Below are 10,301 nucleotides of genomic sequence, written 5' to 3'. Positions count from 1 at the left end.
TCTCTTACTTATATAAACTTCACTTGTTAATTTTGGGCATTATTTCCCTAAGTTAATTTGGGATTTATTATATTAGATTTGGAATATTTACGTGGACCACACGAATAGCATTTGTAATTTTTCTATAAGCTTTTGATTTTTATAAGCTCAAAAGCTCAACAAGCAGGAACAGATTCCACTTTTGCGTCTCCTTTCTTTTTCTATATATTTTTCGAATATATTAATGACTAAATTATCTTGGGTTTAGGATTTTCCAGACTCCTATAAGAATAATAGAATATTATGATTTTGGAAATTTTATAAAAATTATAATAATAAACTGAAAAAGAAAGGGAAATCACGTGATGTTAGCAAGAATATATGGACCCATCACACGTGGCCGGCAAAAGTGTATGGAGGTTGGAGGACACGACAGACTTTTGGTTTCGAAAGAAAAAAAAAGGCAAAGGCATCATCAGCTTTTCACGTTGTGGACCCTCTAATCTTTTCAAGTATGGGCCTCATCGAAATAGCCCACTTAACACACAAAAATCTCATTAATTCTTAAGAGTTTTTGTATCCCAAGAAAATAATCTTAGTTAAGGCAAAGATCTCAAATCACTCTAATCTCAAACCCTTAATGCCCCTACACTCTCCACCATATCCATTGCCCACTAAACGCCATTTCTTATCCTCCATCATCGGTCGTCGCTTCCACTACGGCCAACACATTGTTGTTCTGCCTTATTGAGTATGGGAACAAGGTAGGGGAGGAGACAATAGCAATACCATCACTAGAGCAATACTATCATTAATTAAACTCATTAAAGATGACCCTAATCAAAAACCAAAATAATGGTTAGGTTGGAATCTTTAGCCTCCTTAAGCACCATGAAAATGTTAAGAGGACAATTACATCTAGAGCAGTTTCTTTGTTAGTTAACATCTTGAAATCATGTGAGTAAGAAGACACTATCATCAACTTGCTAGTAATTATGGAAAGTAATGTTGAGACTTTAGAGAAGTGACGAAACAACAATCCATTTGTAGAAAAATCTCAAATATGAGTTTCGACCATTCTCTTGTTTGCAGAAAAATCCACGATAAGGGTTTCGATTTGTGCTGTTCATATGGATTTTGATCATTCTCTTGAATTGAGTTTCAATCATGTTAATATAGATCTTTTCTTGGAAGAGAACGACTTAAGATAGTGGTTTGATGGTGGCTGGATTTGGCTATGGGTGTTGGGTTGAGGGTTGTTAGATTGAAGAATAAGTATAAGGAGGAGGAGGCTCTGATTGCCACGTCCACGATCACCAACAGATAAATTTTTTTTTATAGACAAATATTAGTTGTTAATTTATTAGTAAATAAGTTTCGTTGTCAGTATTTGACCCTTTACCCTACAAACCCCCTCATTTCCCTTAGCTCATTAAGTGAGCTACCCTTTCCCATTTTTTTTGGTTTCTCAAGGTATTTCCACAGCCGACAGCCATGAGACTAATCCTTCGGGGCTCTGAGATCACGTTAAGTAGATAAACCTATCCTAACAAGTGCTTCTCCATACGCCCCCCAGGAATCGAACCCCGGACTAGATGGTTAAGGTCTTAAGGAGTTCAACTATCTACTAATTGTACTACACCTTGTTGGTCTACCCTTCCCCATTTAATTTCAAGATTACTATCAATTTATTAAATGAATTTTAAAATAGTGAAAACCCTCGGATGACGTGGCAACATTGGATTGGTTAGAAAACGTGGAAGCTGAGATCTCTGGTTCCGAACACATTTGAAGCAAAGGAAATAACTGGGTTTGCGTTTCGCGTTGCTGTGAAACTTGAAGAAGAAGAAGAAGACGATGAAGAACAACACGAGGGCATTGATTCTGCTCTTGATCTTCACCCATGCCTTCGCCGAACAAATCTTCCCCGTTCATATCGGTAATCTTCTACGCATTCTGCAACCATCATCTAAATCCAAAAACCCCGAATCATATCATTGCTATATAAACCTTAATCTGATAATCTCTCTCTGCTAACAATTTGACCAGCTAGCATATTCGGCGGCGGCGGCGGCGGAACCAGCAGCTCTCGTGAACCCAAATACAAAATCGAATTCCACCCCGAAGATTCCCCTTTCCACCCTGTAAGCTTTCTACAATTGATTTCATTTTTTACGATTTGTCTTAACCCTAGAAATTGGTATTCATTTGGTTCCGAAACTAAATTCGAGTTTAATTGAGCTGTTAATTGCATGGTGTTAGAGAGATTGGGAATTAGGGTGAGTTGGTTGATTTTTAGGGTTTGGTAGTTTAGTGACTGATTGCAAAGAGTGATGATTCTGTAACTAGTTTGTGAAGCTTTGCTTGCATTGGTTTCTGATATGCGCTTGCGATGCTGCTGAATTTGTAGGAGGATGATCAGGAATCGATAATTATGCCGGATAAAAATGGGCAGAAATTTGTTTGTTATCTGCCTAAGGTGGAGAGGGAGAAAAGTGGGAAGCCTGTTATTCAGCACAATGTTAGCAGCATGATTGTTGAAACTGAGAAGAGGGTTAAACAGAAGACGCCGGATGAATTGCTTGAAGTGTTGAAGGGTCCATGCTTTCTCAGAGTTAGTATTTGCATCTTTATAGTGATGTACTAGTTTTTGTTCGTTAAGTTTATGGTCTGATTGTTTGGTTCTATTTTAAACTTATGGCATCTATTGTGAATCAGTTTTTGACACTGGATTTTGTGTTTGTGCAGCAAGAAGGTTGGTGGTCTTATGAATTTTGCTATCAGAAGAGGTTGAGGCAACTACATTTGGAGGATGACAAGGTATTCACTTAATTGTATTTAGTTTTCGCCCTTCATGCTCTTTTAGCAAGCTTTTCTTTACTTCACCCTCTAGTTAATAGTACAATGTGAGCTGGATTACATTCATGTATGAGTTCAAATAAATTCCTAATTTACAGGTTAACATTGTTTCCGCGCTGAGAGTCGTTTTGATCTCCTATTTGATAAAAAATATTATCACTCTATGTCCAAAAAAATAGCTCCAAATTTTCCTAATAGATTCAGTATTGATACCACTTACCTGGCTTTCAATTATATCCAAATTATACCAGTTTATCAAATTATATCCATTTACTCATAATAGAAGACAGTTCTATAATGAGAGAGCTTACAAGAGGGCATGTTTATCAAATTGGTGGTTCCCAACACAATGCATTAAGCAATGTGTGTTCGTCCACAAGGAAATGTATATCTTTCTTTCTCATAATGGGGCTTCTTGTTGCTATGTAAAAGGAAAGATCTAAATTCCCTGCTACCATCCTGGTGATAATGTATTACTGCTAGTAGAAGTGAGCTCTTGATAGAAATCTTACTTTCAGAGCAGTACTATTTATGGTTCACTCATCGATATTGATGTGTTTTTAGCAGTTTTCAATTGAATATTTGTGTTGTTCTATTTTTATCCGGAACTTGTAAAATCATATGTTCATGTATATAATTAGTGAAAAGTCAGTTATTGATATAAATCTTACTTTCAGCTACTTTTCCTTGTCACAGGTAGTCCAGGAGTTTGTCTTGGGTGTGTATGATCCTGAGGCTACAGCTGCGTTTAACCAAAATCTTTCTGACATTTCTACATTGAAGGATCCCCGCTCAAAGGATGCATCTCAAAGGTACCTTCTATAAATTTTTGTTACATATCTATGAAGATGGGGTTAACTTGGAGAAGTGGTTTCGCATGATAAATGCCCTGATGTAAACAAGTACTTAAATTAGTATATCATGTTCATTCAGGTATCATGCTCACCAGTATACTAATGGAACCATATGTGATCTTACCAATAAGCCTAGAGAGACCGAGGTATGTATAATCACAAACATCTCTCTTTTATTCTTTCCCCATCCTACTGATTTCATATTTTAATTTGAAGGTGCGGTTTGTATGCTCGGAACCCAGAGCAATGATTAGTTCAATAACAGAGATTTCCACCTGCAAATATGCTCTTACAATTCAATGCCCTACGCTATGCAAGCACCCGTAAGTTCTCTCTTTCTTTCCATCTTTCTGGGAAGTTTTTATCCCACCACTCACTAATTATGCCTACTAAGTTATAACGTATGAACACGCGCCGCTTACAACATATTTATGCTTTTAATTTTTATGCAGACTGTTTCAAGAGGAGAGACCAGTATGGCACACCATCGACTGTAATGTACTACCAAAGGATTACAAGGATGCTAAAGGGAGACAAGAAAATAGAGATGTGGAGATTGTTATGGTCACAGACAATGAAATTAATGATCCTGAACAATGATGTGAATATACACAACTGAGAATGGAAGGGGAAAAAATAGAGCAAGTTGTCAGCATGTGTTTTCTACTACGGAAAAACAGCAGATGGACATATTCGGATGCATGAAACCGGGGAATGTGTGAATCATTTGATGTGCAGTGCATACGTTGCTATATGTAGTTTTGCCATACATATAACTGGCCCAACAGGCACAACCCAATGGCATAGTCATAGTCGGCATTCCTATTTAGAGTACCAGACTGAAAATGAGCTGTTAAATATTTGTAGTTAATTGATTTTGTTATAAACTAGTGCTTCATACTCGCTAAATAGTGTTAGAGTTCGTTCAGTACAATTATACCTTATATGCAAGAGTATTTTGGTCTGACAAAAATTCCTTCAAGTATTGTTGTGGTTTTACCATTCCAGCTAAGGGTAGTGGCGTTTACAAGAGTATTTGAATTTTGGGAAGGGAATATTAACATCTGAAGCATGAGTTGTGACCGGTTTAGATTGAATTGGATTCGATGCAGATGATTTTCCACTCAAAAAACTAATATAATCGGATTCATGAACACTCCTACTACCATAAATTTATGCTTTCAAGTTTTCTGCAGATTGTTTCAAGAGGAGAGGATAAGTATGACACACCATCGACTGGAATTGCTTCCCAAGGATTACAAATATGGTTATTGGTATATGGTCACAGATTCTGAAATTAATTATTTAGAAGCAGTTAGCATGTATGGCAAAAATTAAAAATAAAATGTACTTTTTGCTTATCTTCCTCCCAAACAATTGATAGACATAGCAGTGGCTTTAAATCTTAACAAGATCAGATTTCCACAAAAGTGTGGTTGAACTTTAAGAGGTTTTTGCAAGGTTTTTATTTTCTTCTCCATAGTATTGTCATTATTATTGTACTATGATTTCCACAAGAGTGTTTCTTCGTATTATTATTATATGGAAATACAGTGTTATTTGCTTACTCCTATATGTAAGCATCTAAAACATCACATATGCTTATGCATACATCAGTTTGATAATGTGTAAATAATGTCCTAGAAATATCAAATTTAAAGAATCAGCATTGTGTATAATATTTTGAATTTCATCACCAAGTTTTATCAAGTCATTATATGACGGGAAATGAAATGAAATGAATGGTAAGTTGGTAACTACAAAATCAATCAGAATTCAGAACGACGCTAATTGCTTTGACCAAAACAAATAAATGAAAGTAGTTGTTTTGATTAGGTAATGAATTTAAATTATAAAATCAAGGGTTAACTATTAAATTGGTCCCTGTGTTTGAGTCGCCGTCTGAGGTGAGTCCCTCCCCGGAAAATATATGGTTTAAAGTCCTCGTGTTTGAAAAACATATGGAGCAGGTTCTCGCTGGAGGGCGGAGCTCCGATGAGCGCTGATTTGGATCGGTGACGAGGATAAAAATGCTTACGTGGATTTAAAAAAATAATAAAAAATAAATAACACATCATAAAATTAAATTAAGAAAATAAAAATAAAATAAAAATTAATTCTCCAAAAAAATTTAATTTAATTAACAAAAATAAAACTAATAATTAACAAATCTAACCCAAAAATTAATTAACAAAATCAATTCCCCCCAAATCATCTTCATCTTCATAAAACTAAACCCATGTTCATCTCCATCTGAATCAAATAAACAATCTTCATCTGCTTCCTCTCTCTAAAAAAAAACCATAATCTTTCATCCCCTCTCTAAAATCCTTCCCTCTACCTTGCTTGCTTGGTACCAGAGAAACCAAAACCGTGTTCTTTCTTAGTAAAATAGGAAACAAAAGCTTCAACCAAAACCGTGTTCTTCTTCATCCTCAGTCTGGGCATTAAAAACCCCCAAATCTATTCTTGATGCTAGATCTGGAAGCACCACTCACGGCCTCACCCCAAACCTCCTCCACCTGCAACCAGAGATCTGTGAGCACCAACCCCACGCCCACCTACAACCAGAACTGTAAGGAAGAGGAATCAGACATCAAGTGCAAAGTCGATGAAGGATGTGACATGAGAGGTGCCGTTTTCGAGCGAAAGGAGAGGATGAGGAGAGAGAGGAAGAGGACTGTAACAGGGCGAGTTCGATGGAGCCTCACGCATGAAATGGCGACGGTGGTGGTCAAGCTCCGCCACTGGGAGAGGCGGCGCGGAGCCGCTAGGAGAGGCGGCGCAGAGCCGCTAGGAGAGGCGGCGCAGAGGTGGCTGAAGAGACGAGATCCAACGACAATGGAGATGTGATTTAGGAGGTTACAAGGAGGAGTACTGAGGATGGAGATGAAGATGCGATTTAGGAGATCCAGTGGTGGTTTGGAGATGCGATCCAGCGATGGGCTCTGGAGATGCAGCGATGGAGATGCGATTTAGGAGATCCAGTGGTGGTTTGAATGGGTCTGAATCTATATTTTTGGTGATTTGGAGGCTAAGAAGGGGATTCTGGTACTGATTTTGGTGGGTTGCAGGTAGGTATGATTTGCTATGTGGAAGGAGATTAAGGAGGAAGATGAGGAAGAAGTTGAAGTTTCTGGGTTTCTAGGTTGGAATTGTGTTTGATTTAGGGTTTGCTTTGTCCTTTATTTTGCTGATCTGGTATTTTGATTGGAAGCAACCCAAGTTTGTGCTTTTGGTTGCAGGAAACTGACTTATGAATAAGGATGATGATGATTTTTTATTTTTTCCCCTGTTAATAGGATTAAATTGTAAACCCTTAATTTTTTTAATTTTGGTAATCTAGATTTTAATTTTATTAATTTAATTTAATTTTCTGATTGTAATTTTTTTATTTTTAATTTTAATTTTTATAATCCACGTAAGCATTTTTATCCTCGTCACCGATCCAAATCAGCGCTCGCCGGAGCTCCGCCCTCCGGCGAGGACCTGCTCCATATGTTTTTCAAACACGAGGACTTTAAACCATATATTTTCCGGGGAGGGACTCACCTCAGACGGCGACACAAACACAAGGACCAATATGATAGTTAACCCTAAAATCAATGAATCAAAATTAAAATATTTTTATAGGTGTCATAATTAAACTGCCAAATGGTTTATTGTATGTTGTGCTCACATCTGGAGCCTAACGCCACCAATTTGATCGTTTGGTAAAAGGGTAAACAAAACAGTTACGTTTGGATCCAGTAAAACATATTCTCACAATCGTTCATGTTGCAGTAGAAGAACAATCAATAAAGTGGCTGACTTTATGGTTAATTATCTTTTCATATTTTATTCGTTAAGCAAGCTATAGATATTCTCACAATCGACAGACGTATGACTAATTTAACGTTATATTATCAGCATACAAAGCAGTAAGAGAGATTGTAAGAGTTTAGTTACGAACCTCCAACCACATACTTAAGAAAAGAAGCGATTAACTACTACGCGAACTCACTTATTTAAAAATCATATCTAACAACTAAATAAAAATACCCTATTTGTATTCAATATACAACATAGGAAAGAATAAAGTTTAAATAGAAACTTCAATACCAAAAAATTGTACTTTCAAACTTAAAAACACAACATAAAGAAAACTATGCGGTTATTTCGATGATAAGCTCCAATTAGACCATGCAAGATCACACATATATGTGATAGTAATGAGTCTAGGTCACAAGATTCATGCAATTGTTACCACTCACACCCCTAGTTAATGATGGAGCTGCCAATGTAATTGAATGTTCCCAACGGATAACTAACACTAGTTTCCAACACTGGTGAGGGTGACAGTGATGTTGTGAGTTAGTTGATAGTCTTTTGCATTCTTCTTCTTGTTCTTGTTCTTGTTCTTGTTCTTTTTCTTCTTCTTGTCGTCACTTTGAACTTCCTTGGTGCTCCTCCAACTATCTAGTGAAAGTAGCTCGTCTTCATCTACGGGTAACTTCGCAAGCACATCATCGTTTTCATCTTCCAATAACTCATCTACCATGCTTTTGAGCATCTTATCTAATTCATACCAAGAAAAATCATCTGATGAAGCAACATCATGCGAGGTTTTGACATTAGAGATTGACGCCATTAGGATTTGGGAGAAGTTGAAACGTTGAGTTAATGAAAAGGAGGAATGTGTGAGTGAAGGAAGGGCAAGGCATAGCTATATTTATAATCAATTGGATTAATCTTATTTAACTGAAGCTTGTTTAGATTTAAAAGTACTAATTAAACTCTCAATAGGGACACTAACTACTCGATATAGTTCAAAATTAGTTTTGTGATATGATATGCAAAATCTAAAAAGTCACATATATAAAATATCCCCCATCACAAAAATAGATTGTTAACTAGACTAATAATAATAGATTGTTTTGCAGACTTTTTATAGGTGGGAAAAAGTGATAATTATGTGGATTGTTTTCGTTTTTTATTTACAAGGGGAAGAAGGATTGTTTTCGTTTAATGTATCATTAGGGATAATTTGGTTGAATTGTTATTAATTAATTGTCAACTTTTCATCACTTGTATTAGATAATCTTCCAGAATATAATTACGAAGATTATGAGTAATTTTACACTTTATATTAATTGTTTTCGCAGCTGCAATAAAGATTTGGACATTTGGGGCTAGATAACTGAATAATCTTGATTTAATTCTTTATATATGAAAATGAAATATGATAATTTCAAATCTTTTCATGATAAGATACCAGAGGATCTCATCTGAACTTAAGTATCTATTAACTCAAGATAAAGGCCTATCAAAAAAAAATTTAACTCAAGATAAAGATACAGCTGTAGATAATTTTACTTTTTTAATTATGATGTGAGATTATAATTATGATAGTAATTGTTTTCCGATGTAGAAAAAAAAAAAAAGAATTATGATAGTAATTAAACATATATGACTTATATACACTCACAATAATCCGCTAATCACCATGGTCCAAGAGTAATCCTATATTTTAGATAAAATAACACAAGTTTTTAAATTATCTATTAAATTAATTTCTTTTAAAAAAGTTTAAATTTACCAAGTTTTTAAGTAAGTCCTTACTCCTTACACAATTACACAAAACCCAAATGCACTTTTGGAAGCTCAAACTGAAAAACAAACCCTACCCATTCATAAATATTTTGAGAGCTTTCCATAATTATCTTTTGCAAGTACGCAAATTAATTAAGTATCTAATGCTAAAGATAATAAACTAATAATTAATACTCCTGGGAATGAGCACATATATCTATGTCATCCTGGGAATGAGCTCATATAAATCTTTCTGACATTTCCATTGAAGGATCCCCGCTCAAAGGATGCGTAGTGATCTCAAAGGTACCTTCTATGAATATAGTCACATATCTATGAAGATTGGATTAACTTGGAGAAGTGGTTTCACATGATAAATGGCGTGGTGCAAACAAAACAAGGATGCCAGTGAGACAAAAAAACAAAAATAATTAGAAATATAGTTATTGTTATATGGTCAAAGATTCTGAAATTCAACTGCCAAATGGTTTATGTATGTTGTGCTCGCATCTGGAGCCTAACACCACCAATTTGATCATTTGGTAAAAGGAAAAAAAAAAAAACAATTACGTTTTGAACAATCTGAAGAATATGCTGCAAAACATATTCTCACAATCGCTCATGTTGCAGTAGAAGTGTTAATTTATCTTTTCATATTTTTTTTTGGTTTTTTTTGTCTTAATCAAGATATTCTCACAATCGACGTATGTATGACTAATTTATTGTTCTACTATCAACGCACTAAACGGTAAGAGACCTTATAAGAATTTAGTGACGAATTTCCAACCACTTGCTCAAGAAAGGAAGCGATTAACCACTACGCCAGGGGCGGACCCACGTTCCCCCTGAAAAAAAAATTCCTACATACCCCCCTCTAGTAATTTTTTTTGAACCCCCTGAAATTAAAAATTTGCACCCAGGTCCCAGCAGCCTCACTCTCTCTCACGCACTCATTCAACCATTCTCACTCTCAGTCTCTCTCTCACCACACTCACGAACGATTCTTCTCCTTCTCTTGACCACCACCTCCACCGATCC

The 10,301-nt window shown here is 35.8% G+C and overlaps 1 protein-coding gene across 1 annotated transcript; it reads left to right on the top strand.

The window, feature by feature from the left end:
- Positions 1-1,756: 1,756 nt before the first annotated feature.
- Positions 1,757-4,674, top strand: LOC130726048 (protein OS-9 homolog). The gene is made up of 8 exons (XM_057577263.1): positions 1,757-1,918; positions 2,029-2,123; positions 2,390-2,593; positions 2,728-2,799; positions 3,535-3,650; positions 3,772-3,838; positions 3,909-4,015; positions 4,145-4,674. The coding sequence occupies exons 1-8, from the start codon at positions 1,837-1,839 to the stop codon at positions 4,290-4,292; spliced, it is 891 nt and encodes a 296-aa protein (XP_057433246.1). The 5' UTR covers positions 1,757-1,836; the 3' UTR covers positions 4,293-4,674.
- Positions 4,675-10,301: the final 5,627 nt, after the last annotated feature.

This window comes from Lotus japonicus, chromosome 6 (assembly GCF_012489685.1).
Source record: "Lotus japonicus ecotype B-129 chromosome 6, LjGifu_v1.2".
NCBI lineage: Eukaryota > Viridiplantae > Streptophyta > Magnoliopsida > Fabales > Fabaceae > Lotus > Lotus japonicus.
This window is presented reverse-complemented; position numbering and strand designations above follow the sequence as displayed.